Genomic DNA, 15,829 nt, shown 5'->3' with positions numbered 1-15,829 from the left:
ATGGCACTTAACTTTACCAATCAGTGCACGCAAACACGCACACACACACACACACACACACAATGATCTAAATTGAATCTTAATTTCAAAATTTTCATATTGAATTAGAACATTTTAATTTCATTCTAAAATGGTTTCTTATTTCCTGATCCAGTTCCACATTTTTTTTATTGAATTAATACTATTATTTAATTATTAATTCTATATTTAATTAATTAAATGAATTCAGCTCTTATGAAACTGCCGATTTCAGTATTTTCAAACGCTCCGTGTGAAGGGACAAAAATCCCTAATGCTTACAACGTTCTTTTATAGGTACATAAGATTCCCTTTCCTAAGTATAAACACACACACATCTGCAATTGAATCTTAATTTCTCTGGAGCATAGTTTGAGATATAGCATAGAACCACCTCCATTTGATTTCTATTTCGCTCATGCAGGCTTGGAGAACCGACTTACGTTCAATTTTTATAGCATGTATGCCACATATTTAGCAATTATCAGCGCTCAAGTAATGATGGTAAAAATGCACTTCCATAATGCAATAATGCCTAGGATGGTAACTACAAAATTCATATCTCTTACTATCGATCGTATGATCAAAATGAAATAATTTTAAGCACATTGTCTCTTCAAGCTGTCCTCCCCCGCAAGAAAGAAAGAGAACATTCTTGAAGGATAAATTTATAAGGATAGGATTTATAAGGATTTCTGAACTATACGAATTGCTATATATGTATATTTCAAAATAAATACTATTTTCATTTATTGTAACCACATGTCTAATTTAATGCGATGGCTTACTTTACATTATATTTACTGACGTATTCTGTTATATCCATTTTTTTACACTGATCAAAATTTCTAGCTACAAAGCCGTATTTGATAATACATTTTTCAAATTTGAATTTATTTATATATTTTCGGAAATATTAATAAAATTTTTAATCATCTTTCAAAATTGTTGATTATTTATTGTTTCTGTTTGGATATAAACGATTTTTAAATTTCTGATACTTCTATTGAGAGCTTAAGATGGTGATCCTAATAGGTATTAACTATTTTTAATTAATGTGTGTTTGTGATATGCAAGCCTGTAATTATGGTTTCTGTAGTATTTATTTTCTCTATATCTATTAATAACTTCAAATAATATTGCAAGGACTTGTTTGGCCAAAGCATTCATACCGCTTGAACAATATAAAAAGATGAAAATATTAAGCAAAAAAAAAGTTCAGAATTTCAACAATATGCTTTTCAATAACAACTGTTTACTTTTTCTTTTTCTTCTATATATATAAAAAATTGCTTTTCACTCTAAATGAAAACTTATTTATTCCTTTTTAAGCCATATATAAAATATTTTTATATTTATTTTCTCTCCGTTGACATTTTTGACAATTCCGATCGTTGTGATACAGAATGTATGCTTTCATTTTTTAAAAAGAAAATAAAAGCTCTATTTCCCCGTTGGTTCGAAACTCCACTGCAGAAAAAGAAATATTTCTTCGAAAGTTTATGTTGACGGTATTTTTTATAACCTCTAAAATCTTTCAGCATTAAAGTTGTCAACCAGTAAAAGTCTTGCCCTTTAACGCTCTCAAATGTAAGACACATAACGGTGTTTTAGGATAAACTCTCATCCTACTCGTCAGGTCGTTCACCTTTAAAAAAAAAGTCTTTTTCGTCTATCGGCAAATCTAAGGAGAAATGATGACTAACCAAAGAGCAAAAGCATTTTGAAGTCTTAAGTAGGAAGTGACATCACTTTTTGTACTTAAGATCAATACGAAAAAAAACTTGTTCAATGTGAAGATATTTATTCTCGTTTAGTCATAAATTCAAAAAGAAAGTGTTTCATGATATTATTATTATTACAACTTTTTGTCTACTTTCAAAATGATACTTTAATCCTAAATTTAAATTATTGATAAAGCAAAGCTAGATTAAAAACTACTTTTTTGAGAAGCAGGGTAATTCTGTTCATTTTTTACATTTTAATGATATCAATGTTTTTGGGTATGATATTTTGTTAATTTATTGTTAACATATAGCTATTGAAGGTAAATATAAATGAATCAATAACTACTTTTGATGAAGAATTTTAATACGAAAAAAAAACCATGCTCAATGTGAAGAGATTTATTTACGTTTAGTCATAAATGTGTGGAAGATTGGAATGAGCGAGAATAGAACCTAGGACCTTGTGGTTCGCAGTCCAATAACACGACCACAATACAAAAGCAATTGCTCGTGTAGCGTAGCTGTTAACTAGCGTATAAACTTTCACTACATACTCTCCCTCCAGTGAGTTGGAGGTGAGATGAACGATATGGCTGCCGAGTGGTGATGAGTCTAATGTGCGTATACCCATTTGAGAAGCGTCAAGCGTGTGGGTGAGGGCTTGCTGTTGCGTAAAGTGAGCCTGACGACTTTGTGTTGCCCGTCTAGTGAGTCTGGATACTTTGGGTAACTGTGGATAGATGGCGCCATAACAGCTGTACGAAGGTTGAAGGCTCATCGTCCGAGGTCACCAATGTGGCGGATTGGCTTGAGAGAGGATAGAACCTGGGATCTTGTGTTTCGCAGCCCAGTAACTTGACCACGATTCAAAAACCATTGCTCGTGTTGCATAGCTGTTAATTGGCTTATAAGTTTTCACTACAAATGCAAAAAGAAAGTATTTCAAGACATTCTTATATCTTTTTGTTAATTTACAAAGTGATACTTTAATTCTAAATTTAAATTATTGATAACGTAAAGCTGAATGAAAGAACACATTTTTGAGAAACATGGTAATTCTGGGCATTCATTAAATTTTGATGATATCAATATTTTTGGGGATCATTTTTTTTAATTTATTGTTAACATATAGTTATTGAAGGGGCGTATAAGTAAATTAATAATTGCTTTTGGTGACTAATTTCGATACGAAAAATATGTTCAATGTGAAGGGATTTATTTACGTTTAGTCATAGATGCAAAAAGAAAGTATTTCAAGTAAAAAGAAAAAGAAAGTATTCAACTTTCAAAATGATACTTTAATACTACATTTAAACTAATAGATAAAGTAAAACTAAATTAAAGACTACTTCTTTGAGAAACATGGTGATTATGTCCATTTTCTTAGATTTTGATGATATCAATGTTTTGTACCGTACAGAGTTTGAAAAATCTGTACGGTACGTGTTTCGTCACTGATTATGTTATGATAATCACATGATTGTTTCGCGCCTAAACTGGCAAAATTCGGCGTTGAGACGTGCCGCTCACAATCATTTACCTTTTTATATGTTTTTATGTTAGTTAAGTGATGTTTTGTCCATGTATTAAATTATATGTTATTTATAAATAAATATATGTCAAGTATTAATGCAGGTTACCTTTCCTCACATAATTAATAAATAATAAAAAAATTCATTATTCTTCTAAAGGAAACAAAAAATGTTAGCATAATATTTAAAAGATTTTAATACTTTATAAGACAAGCAGAGTTATTTTATTTTTCTCAACTACAAATTCTTCACTATTCATAACGTGCTGGATATTCTTCCAATTCTGATTACTGTCATTTAAATTTTGATATAACAACAATTAATTATTTAAAACTTACTATTTATTTGGCGAAAACAAAGGGCGTATTAAACTTTTCTAGGTCCGCGTGAAATATGCTTCCCACCAAATTCTTCAATCTTTGTATGAAGTTATGTAAGTTGGTATAAGTTCTGTCAAATTTTTCAATAAGACAGAAACTTTGGTGTTTTAGTTCCTTATCTCGCACAAAGTGTTATTTAATTATTGATTTACAAAATTAATTAATTAATCAAATTAAAAATTTACGTAATAAGCTAAATGAATCTTTTTTCTTAAGTCAATTTCAATACTATTTTTTTTTTAATTTACCATGAGTAGAAAAAAATGGCCTTTCTATGGGTTAAATTAGATGAATCAATGACGAAACAAACATAATTGCAGAATCAGCTTTAGGTTAGATGAAAACATTTATCTTTATTTTTAAATAAATCATATGTTTGAATGCTGTATTTAAGGAACTTACCACCAAATTCTTAAATCTTTGCATGAAGCTATGTAAATTGGAATAAGTTCTGTCAAATTTTTGAATAAGACAGAAACTTAGGTGCTTCAGTTCCTTATTTCACACAAAGTTTTACTTAATTATTACTTAACCAAATTTATTAATGAATCACAAAAAAATATCTATAAGCTAAAAGAATAACTTTTCTTAAGCCTATCTGAATCCTAAAAATGTTTTAATATACCATGACTAGAAAAAAAGGCCTTCTAAAGGGTTAAATTAAATGTGTCAATGACGAAACAAACAGAATTGAAGAATTTTACCTTTAGGTCAGATGAAAACATTTTTAAATAATCAAATGTTTAATTGCTTTATTTAAGGATTCACGCATACGGGGAGCATGCCTTCCCCGTGATCTAGGCGTCCTGGGTTCGTGTCCCGATTAGGGCATGGTTGTTCTTCCATTGTGCTATCTGTGAGATGTGTGAATGTGCCCTCCTGTAAAAAGGGTTTGAGCAAGCGAATGAGTGATGCGTGAGTAGCAAAGTCGTACTCTTGGCCCTAGTTAGCGCTACTATAAAAACAAAAGACGCTCCCCCACCGGCTTAAAATCGCTGTCTTCGTAACAGCAGGCTTGTCCATAGCAAGTGCCATAAGAAACAACAACAACAAGGATTCAGAGAATATAATAATGACAAAACAGATTTTGGCAGAAATGTAGCTACTGGAGCTGTACATTAATATAATAATAACATCTATTTTATTAAAAGTTTTTGATTTTTTTCTTTTAGTTCCACCAGTGATTGACGCTCATTACTTCAGAGAAAGCATTACAATTGATGAGGACACTCGAACTAAACTGATGTGTGTCGTCACCAGAGGTGACCCGCCCATGCGATTTCATTGGTTGAAAAACGGGCAAACTTTCTTGGCCCACGGTGATACGACAGTGCAGACATTCGAAGATACTTCTATCGTGACATTCAAGAAGGTTGCGTCCAGTGACCGAGGTCAATATACCTGTGTTGCCACCAACATCGCAGCATCGAATAACAGGACAATGCAGCTTATAGTAAATGGTAAGTGAATGATAATGTAATCATTTTTTAAACGAAACATTTTGCTTTTATGATATGATGTGAGGGTTTCTTATAGAAAAATTGTCAAATAATATAAATCAGTGCTTTTACAATAAATCTTTTACTGAATTTCAGATATCTGATCGAGATTTTAGCTTTTAAAAAATGTATTTTACCATTAAAATGATATTGTAACAGAAATGAAATTAAGATTGACAGGCGAGATATTTCAGATAAAATTGCACCATCATGTGTTTAATTTAAAATCATTGTATATTTGGAGTGATTCATGATGTATATTTTATGGGCCGAAAATCAAATAAATTCCCTTGGTAATATACCCATCACGGCACATGGAGAAGTCAGAGAAACTTTCATGTGATCGCAAAAAATTAATAAAAGCAGGCTCTATAACCATGCGGCCTGTATAGGAAACCGCGACACCCAATGTGCTGTTCTATATGTTTCACGAGGCCGGCATAGGCTGGTTGGTAGAGCGTTGGATTTGCGTCCCTTAGGTTGCGAATTCGAATCCCGCCGCTCGAAGTTTCCCCGCGTGCTTGATGGCTGACGTGCGTATAAAATCGGTCGTAGTCACAAAGTCATCCATGTCGAGAGTAATACCACTGGGGATACTGGATCAGGGGTGATCGTTCTCTGATTCAGGTCTAAATTACAATCTGTAGGTGAGTGACTGAAATGCGTGAATGAAGACCGCCCCGTAAAAAGGGTTGTGACGTGTGTGTAGCTAAGTTGTTCTCTTGGCCCTAGATGGCGTTACTATAAAAACAAGACACGCTTTCCCACCGGCTTAAAAAACTATCAGCGGGCTTGTCCATGGAAAGTGCCGTAACATAAGTAACAACAACAACATATGTTTCATTTCAGCACTAATGATTTGGATTTTACTGGAAATGATTTTACTGGTGCAGAAACCAGATGAAATTGTCATTTATGTAAAAGTTCTACCGATATTTCCATCAGAATTATCTATCACCATTCAACTCGATGCTCAGGTAAGGCGTATGATCTTATTAAGAGATAGAAATAAACACCAAATAGGTGATGCAAGTTTTCGTGTAACATAGATTCTCTAGCCATTTAAATGTTCATTTTATTTCATACATAGAAATTCAAAATGCTCAACAGTTTTGTGAAAGATTAGAAATAAAAACAAGCAATCATTTAATAGGAACATATAGTCAGTCTCAAACGTAACAAACGACTGCTACGCATATTTTTTTAAAATAACGTAGTGAAAAAAATATCATTTAAAAAAAGATCTGCTGGGTTACTAATTTATTTTGCACATAGTAAGTATACAGGGTGTCTCATAAACCTTGACCGCGACTTTTATTCTTAAAATATTGAACATAGGCATATACTGTAAATTACAAAGTTGCATTAAAAAAAGGTGTACAATGTTATGAAATCAATTAAAATTTTCATGGGATTAAACTTCAAAAAATACAAAATCTAAATTTTTATACGGACCCCGTATAAAAAAAAATTCCCCAAAGAGTAAAATGTGCCCCATCCTCTAATAAGGTCATGCACAAAATTTCAGTAATTTAAAATATCTCAAAGATATGAAAAACATAAATGCTGACTTGAATCACTTTTCGATTCCTGGATAAGAGTTCTCAAAGAGGAAAAATCATGTCGGCTGTTCGTGTTTTAGGGGTCGTGCAGAAATTAACAAGGAAAGTAATGATTGATTAAATAAATAATAATTTTGGTATTTATTGGTTCAAAAGAATTAAAAATTTGTAGAAATAATAATTTAAAAGAAAGATTACACAAAGGAAAGTTTACAAAAAAGACATTACTTAAATTAAAGATTACATAAGTTCATTGACTGTGCTATTTTTAAGTTATATTCTGAAATTCATTATATAAAATTCTAAAATATTTTCCAGAAAGCGTAGATTTTAAAATTAGTATTTAAAACTAAAGATATGAAGCATATTTTATTTCCGTATTATGCATCCCTGCTTCGCATCATCTGCCCTGAATCTGTAAACATTTGCATTTAAATTTGTGATTGACCCTTCACCAACTTTGTTTTAAGATATCTTAGTGACTTTTATGATAAAATTCTGAAATTTTGAACAGCACTTTATTAGAGGATGGGGAATGTACTCACTGGGAAAAAATTTAAATTTTGTATTTTTCTAAGTTTTATCGCCTGAAAATTTTAATCGATTTCATAACATTTCGCTCATTTTTTTACGCAACTTTGTAATTTACAGTATATGTCTATGATCAATATTTAAGGAATTAATGTCGCTGTCAAGGGTTTTGAGACACCCTGTATATATATACATAGTAATTCAGAATGTTCAACATTGTTATGGGAGATTAGAAATAAAATAAAATCAATAATTGCATAGAGACATGTCTCAAACGTAACAACAACACTAAAACAATCAACAAGACTCAAACAAAAACAGCACTCAAACGTAACAGATTTAACACTATGCATGATGTTGCGATAATTATGCACTGAAAAAAACACCCCTCTATTTAAAAAATATCTGCTGGATTGGAAATCTGGAAACACCTCCTCTAAGAAAATCCTATAATTTCTCCGGTGAATCAGGTAGATATCTGTTTCCCATAAAGCCAATACAAACGTCGATTTGATAGCATAAGTATACACCATGCTGTCTTGCTGAATTTCTTTTTCAATTGTAAATAACTGTCAGTAGTGCATAATTACTTTGTAATAAACGTTATTAACTAGAATGATTTTAAGAACCTCGACGTGAAGACATACATGTTTATTGTAGACATTGCTTCTATTCATTTACTAGTTACCGTTACAGCTACAGTTTTGACGTTTCAGTCAACTCCTATCACAATTCCTTTATGACAGATTAAGCGTTTATCCAAAATATAGATTCGACGTTGATAAAAAGCTAGAATGACAAATCAGTTCGCTTTATGCCCTATTCGTTCATAGTCACACCGAACCCCCTCTTATTGACGATTTCATCTTTTTATGTCAAAATTGTTATGTTTTGTATTTCTTTTCTCCTGAAAAATTATTGAACGATTGTTCTGAACCGCACTATATATTGATAACACTTTAATTCGATTTTGAATTAATTAGCTATGTAGAGGTCTGTATTTGCTACAGAATTTTTTTTTTTCAAAAACCAATGATCAATGTTTTCTTACATTCAAATTATTTTAAATATCAAATCCATCTTATATATGGATATTTAATGCTGTATAATTAATGAGATCTGATATTTGACTACATTCAACTTATTCATAGAAGAAATTCATTAGCATTCTAGAAAAAAAATAATTCATGAAATGAGTGTTGTTTCATGAAAACATTATTTTAGCATGTTGAATTTTTAGAATCAAAATTACAAAATAACTTCCTTTTTTTTAAAACTGGCTGAAAGTTGCATTTGTTTTATTAAGAAATAATGTAAAATTATAATATTTTATAAAGACATTTTAGGTCACTTTTTATCATTGGAATATATTGCCACATTAAAAAGCGGCAGTCGACTCTCCATGGCCGAACGGTCATAGCACTGGGCTCCTAATCAAGAGATCGTAAGTTCGAATCCTGCTAGAGACAATGCGATTCACATTCTGTGTAAATATTTAATTCCTTGATTATTATTATTCCTTTATTTCATGTTCCAAAAGATTCTGGACATTTCTTTAGTTTACCAGACAAGTGTTCTGGACTTTTCTTACTGTCTCCAGAAAAATATTCTGGAAACTTTCCCTGCTAGTATAAAAACAGAAGATCTGTCAGTCTCTGAGTTCAGAGTTGAATTAATAAATTGGTTTAGCTCTACTTCTTGTGTGTGTTATTGAGTTCCACACTAAAGTACCTACGTGACAATATGTCAAAAAATCAGATGATGATTCGCTGGTATTTTCAACGTTGTCTAAAAGCTTCGTTCGACAATATGTTTCTAAATATTGACTCTTCTAGAATAGTTGATTCCGTACTTTTGGTACTACATTAAAAACCACTTATTTCAATCCATTAATGGCACCGCTTACTGCAAGTACTCCAAATTATCTATGCTTAATAGTTAATATATTTAATAGTTAAGTAATTTAATATAAATTCTTGAGTAGTGGCAAATCTCTTCCTAGGATTTGATAACAGGGTGATTGAATCTCTGATAAATTAAATATACTTTTTCGGTGATGCCACAGAATATATTATTTAATTTTGTTCTGTTCTATGTTCTTTGATTAAGAAATGTTATAGCCTAAAATATATCTCCACAATCGACAAAGAAAAAGATAGCAGTGGTGGGGTAGGATGGATTAATGAGGTATAAAAAACCGTTAGCTTTCTCCATTGTTGCATGAATAGTAATTATTGTTGGTTGTTATAAACATTTTACTGGCATATAAAGTAATAAAATAAGTATAATTAATTTATTTCTGCTCAAAACTGCGAAGACAAAAATAAATTATTTAAAAGAAACCAGGACACATCTTTTAAAAATTTTTTGCAGAAGTTAAACGTATTAATCAAAAAAACTTCTATTTATGCAAGGGCCTTTTATCCACTTCTACTCGTTTGAGAACCACACAGACTGTCAATTCAGTTACCTCGTCCTGTGCTAATACTCAGTTTTGCTCTAATCTCTTTTATATGGCTAACGACATACAACTTCTCTGCGAAAACAGACTCCCATCGCAACAATAAGGCGAAAAAAAAACATTCCTACAGATAAAAAATATTTCCACTGAGAGGCACCTGAAAAATGAGGATGAGAAGCTGCCAGTATGGTGGTTAGTATTCATCGCCCTGTTGGGCACAGAAAGAGCTGAGGTTTGGCTACTTCGCATCGACTTACTTCCTAAGGGAAGTGTTGTGCCGTGACCAGTGATGGTCCTTAGGACTCAACCACAGTGTCCGCCAATGTTGCTGTCGTGTTGGTCCAGTCATTAAGTTTTATCCGTGTGCCTATTGACCGGGCGGAGTTAATGGTTAAATTATGGATAAAGTTAATTAATAATTAATACCTCGTATGGATAAAAAATATATGGAATTGACTTCTCTCCCTGGAATTATACTAAATGTGCTGTGAATTTATTCCATGCTTTATATAACACCCTTCTCTCTACCTAAAAAAAAGAGTGAGATAAACCCTCATTTTCAAGCCTGTTTCAACGATATTGATCGCCATTCAGAATGTTGGACAATATCATGAAGATATCTTATAATATCTTGTACTAATAGGGATAATTTGGACCTATTCACATTTGCAAGAAATTATAAACTAATGTAAGTCAAATTTTGGAACCATTCAACCATCTTCAATCAAACAGTCCAAATGTGAGGTGCTAAGTGCACTTCTTTCTATTAGTTTCTGAATAATGCTGGTTTGAAGCTTCAAACAGAGCCAGAAAACAGAATTCATATGTTTTTTTTCTTTCTAAATTCGTTCAACAATTATTTAAAGCAGATATCCTAATTATTCGTTGACATGCTAATTTAAATAAATCTCTAAAATGAGTCACATTATTTTGAAGTATAGTGCATATTTTCATATCAATGCTTCTTGATTAATTAAAGTGCATTTTCTATTTCATCTGCCATTTATCCAAGATCTTTATTTTCATTGCATTTCATATTTTATTTATATTCCTTTGAATGCCGACATGTGAAATTTTTATATATAATCTATGCTTATTGAAAAATAAATACGAGTTCAGAACTCAACTTATACTTGCCTGAATTTCAGAAAACTTTCCCTTTAAATCTGTCCCTATACAGCCCACACATCATCATTTTTAAAGCCCCCTGCGAAAGCGTATTAGTTTCCGCTAAATCCTAGCATATCATCTACTTATTAACTTTAAGTATGTGCATAAAAAAGTACCTCTGTACTCTGCATTCGAGCTTAACTTTCAAAATTGCTTCGCTTAAAAGCCCTCGAGCTTATTAATCTCATTATTTCTCAAATCTCAGTTTTTCACGTTTCGACCTCTGGCATTCCATGCTTAATAGTTAAGCTTCGTTTCCTGTTGAAGATTTTATTTCCATTATTCAACAGGTGGAGTAGTTCTTTCCTCTTCCTTTGAGCTTTTTATAATGACCTTATTAATTTTAAGCTTTAGTTGAAAATTTTTTCCACTGACGCGGCAAGTGACTGAGCCTCCGGGCGCTTAAAATGATTCAGAAGTATTTTTACTCGACTGAGAAACTTTCAAAGGGGGATTTTCGTTCGCTAGATTTAAATTAAATCCCTAAATCATAGAGCGAATGAGTTATGCTTGAATGATTTGTTTTTGCTGCTGTTCGTAGTTTTCTAAATGGTCGCCTCAAGTGTCTGACAAGTCAATCTATTGAAACGAAGCTCATGTTTTTCTTTCTTTTTGTGATTTGCTTGCATTTACTTAATCCTGTATATTATTCAACTGGAATAGATGAAAAATAAAATATCACCAAGAAATATTTATTATTTTTATTTTTGACAGGTGATACTTGAAAGAGTAATGAAAAGCAATGCTTTTTTTTCTTATACGACTTTTAATATTTTTATTTCACAGAATATTAAAACTTATATAAGAAAAAAAGTATTGGAGAATTTCCCTAAAGAATTTTACACCATTAGAAATTTTCATTTATATTTATAGTACAGGGGTGAGCATTAAGTCAATCGCGATTGATCGGTGGATCACCAAGAAAATTTGGGGTACCACTTTTACTAAGTTCTAAGACGCTCATATTAAAAGAAACCAATTGCTACATTCATGTTTTACCTACGTGAAAATGTTGATGTTATTTTTTATAATGGCGCTTGCCATGGATAAGCTCGCTGACGAAGTCAACGACTTTAATCCAAAGGAGCGTCTCTTGTTTTTAGTAGGGCCAAGAACACGTCTTAGCTACTCACGCATCACATTCGATTGCACAACTCCTTTTTACAGGGCGGTACATTCACACGTCTCACAGATAGAACAAATGTACAACCATGCTCGAACCGGGACTCGAAACCAGGACGCCCAGATCACTGGGAAGACACGCTACCCCTATGCCAGGACGCCGGCCATTGTTGTTGTAGAAGAAATAACTGAAAATCTAAATTATATATTCTCTCTCTCTTTTTGATGGAAACTCCTTCAAAATGAGATAATTTTAAAGCACGTGATTCAGAACATAACAATAATTTTTGTAATTTAATGGACGAAGTAAAGTAACCCAATTTTGGAAAAAAAGTTGCATATTTTTAACATAGTTTTTGGCTCTACCTATCTGTGTAAATCTGCGATGAATATAATAAAAACAGCATATTTTTCCCTTCTCACAGACGACCATTTAAAATCCAGTGCAAGGTTAGCAGTTAGTTATATACCGAGATATTAAAGATTGGTTATAACTAAGACTATAACTAAGAGGGCTAACTTTAGATGAAAATTAGTTATTTTGAATTGTTTGATATTAAATGCATCATTTGATATTATTATATTTATGGTTATTATTATTATCTTTGTATCTTACTATCATTAGTTTATTTGTAGTTCAGTACATATTTCGTATTTATTATTAAGCTGCAATAAATATTGTAGACCATTGCTCACCACGCCTAAAGGACTGGGTCAACCGCAAAACCTAGAAAAAAATTAGAAATATCTACCTACCCCTACCCTGAGAAAGTCTGCCCACCCCTGGTTTAGTAGTGCACCACTATATTAATATTTTTCTACTCTAGCAGGACTAATCTGTTTTTTTTTTTTTTTTTTTTTTTTTTTTGCATGAAATTATTGTCTCTGAAAAGAGTGCGCTTAAAGGTAGCAATTTTTTTAAAAAAATTATCATTGCTTTCAGTCTTTCCTAAATTCGAATCTAAGAAGTAGCATGGTACTTTTCTTTAATTCCATGATAAAAGAATAGGAAAAAAAACCTTTACCCAAATTATACAATTATTACAGTTTACAAACGAAAGATTCTGCACAATAATTACAATAAATATAAGATAATAACTTTAATAAGTTAAATTAAATGCTAATTATAGTGGCGTAGTAATTTAAATTTTCTCAATATTTTCAATTACTTAAAATTTAATTCATCATTTTATTTGTCATGTTTAGTTTTTGTAAAAGTATAATTTCTTAATCAATTATTTACTTATTGATGTGCTAAAAGTTTAAAATTTCGTGCATTTATCCATTGTGTTTTATAAAGTTTTCTTCATGCCAATGTTCTGTTTTAATATTTTTGGAATTTTAAGTTAATAAAATACAAATTTAATTAATTAATTAAATATGGTTAAATTCCCAAACATTAAAACTAACATTAAGTTAAAATGCCTTCAAGTTGACTATAACTTAACAGAATATAGAAAAAAAAAAGTTTCTAAAGAAGTAAAACTTCATTTGCATTAAAGGTGTTCTTAAAAATATATAACGATGTTCAAATATATTTTGAACAATATTTGCTTATGAAAGTATTTAATCGTATATTTTCAACATAAGTTATTTAAAACTTCACAGAATTATTTTCTTTTTTTCTAGTTGCTCCACAGTGGACTGTTGAACCAAAGAATGCTTCCGTAATTCTGGGTCAGAGAGTATGGATAGATTGTGCTGCTGTTGGTTTTCCAGCACCTAGTATATTATGGAAAAAACTTCTCCACACAGGTGAGACTTTAAGAATTGTGCAACAATGAAAGATAATTTCTTCAACAAGAGTTTTGCTTAATTAGAATAAAATTTATAAATGTCTAGCTAAGCGTTTTAATAATGGTTTCTATGAGCTAATTGCCTTTTAAACGCATACTAAGAAGTGACACTTTAACAGCATATGCTACCATCTATGGGGATATTTAATTAGTTATTGGATAAATGTGAAAATTCTAAAAATGAAATCGTTTGAATTCCCTAAGTCAATGAATCAGGTAGTCTTGAGAAAAAAAATATGGAATGTGATACTTCTATTGTTAAAAATAGCATGGGAGCTCTTAGAATCGCATGAAAGTAGATTAGATAATTTTATTTTTTGTCATGAAAGCCAGGCATCGGCCATGTTGTGTCATTCTAATGCTAAGAAAAATCCAATCGACGTAAGTCTGAAAAATTCTTTAAAAATATATAAAATTCAAATTATGGAAGCAAAACAAATGGATTAAAACTGGAATTTATGAAGATAATTTTAGAAAATGGGAAAGAGGCTTTTAGATCGTACATATGAAATTCAAAAAAATTATGAAGCAGACAAATTTTAAACAGTAATGTAAAAACAAATTTTAAAATATTTGAGTCAGGAGTTAATTCACACACTACCATAAATCCATGTATAACGAATTAAAAGCTAGTAAATGATGATTGTTAAAAAAAACAAAAACAGCGGGGGTGATCGTCTCAAAATATTCTTGCTTACCCTCTAATAAATTTGTTATGCCAGAGAATGTCTTACCCGGCGCTGGTTTACAATTGTTAAGAAATATTAACTTTTGACGTGAATTTAATCATTTTTACAAAATCTATCATATGATCCTTGGCGAATTATTTGGCGATAAATCCTTGGCATGCCGTTAATAGTATCCGAAAATTGAATTTCTGTTTTAGATATTTTTCTCTACCGATTGAAACAGAAATTTGGCACAAAACTGCACTTGTAGTCACAAATTCTAGCACCAAATTTAATATATTTAATACATTGCGTCTTTGAATTATAGGGTTTATTTATCAGTGATCAACTCGTAATTGGATGTGGTTCAAAATTTAATAGTTGTCTACACGACAGATCTTAACTCCTTGCCTGCCGCGGGCGTATATATACGTCTCCCTACGTCAATGTGTTAACTGTCCCTGGAGTATATATACGTTTCGTAACTATATATGTATATATATACGTGGCACTGGGGACCGAATATCGCAAGTAATCCTCGGCAGGTAAGGGGTTAAATCTATGTACCAAATCTTATTTATCTAGCTCACTCCATTTTATATTTATTGAATTAACTTCTATTCACACAGCCGGACAGATGGACTTCCTCTGAACAGATTTTATTCAAAATTTGATTGGCATTTGCAAATTTGATGTAAAGACTGTATACCAAATTTCAACCGTACAGTTCAAATCGTTTTTGAGTTATTTTTGTAACAGAGAGAAAGACGGTCATTTTCCAGAAATGTGTTTTTCTAACACAGGGAGGTCTCAAAAGTGTAGATTCATTAAAATCCCGGATTTTTTTGACGATTACTATACTTTCTTTATACTGTATATAGGAGAAAGTAAAATAGCCGATCAACCCAAACATGACGGACAGTTAAAACTATTTGGCATGTTGCACATGTCGGGCATTGTTACATAAATATAAAGTGTCGGAGACTGAATCGAGAATGACCAGTACATAGTTGTTAATTTAAAACTGAACTCCTCCACAGGGACAGCAAGCCATAAATTTGTCATTTGATCAATCTAGTGTTGCTGATTTGTAATCTGCGGTTCCCAAGATTTTTACCACAACGTGAGAACATGACGAGCTAATTATTAGTACCGCCTGAAATAGCAGACTTATTTAGTTCTATATATAACATCACTTCTATAAAAAAGTCTATACTTAATAGTTTCTGCTATAAAGGCTATACTTCAAATGTTACTCGAAACCCTATAATAATGTTTTAAAATATAGTTCACTAATTTAAAAATTATTCATGCAAAATGTTCTGCCGCGTAAATATACAAGGTTATTTCACTATAATTGCAG

General features: G+C 31.5%; 1 protein-coding gene across 1 annotated transcript in view; it reads left to right on the top strand.

Annotated features, from left to right (window-relative positions):
* The window catches only part of LOC129956545 (cell adhesion molecule DSCAM-like), a 163,659-nt gene that overhangs the window by 72,037 nt on the left and 75,793 nt on the right, over positions 1-15,829 (top strand). The window contains exons 7-8 of the mRNA XM_056068471.1: positions 4,830-5,117; positions 13,632-13,757. Coding sequence (XP_055924446.1) covers positions 4,830-5,117; positions 13,632-13,757 — 414 coding nt within the window. The remainder of the gene's footprint in view (positions 1-4,829; positions 5,118-13,631; positions 13,758-15,829) is intronic.

Source organism: Argiope bruennichi, chromosome 11 (genome assembly GCF_947563725.1).
Source record: "Argiope bruennichi chromosome 11, qqArgBrue1.1, whole genome shotgun sequence".
Taxonomy (NCBI): Eukaryota; Metazoa; Arthropoda; class Arachnida; order Araneae; family Araneidae; genus Argiope; species Argiope bruennichi.
Note: the sequence above shows the minus strand (reverse complement) of the source record. Positions and strands in the feature narration are given on the sequence as shown.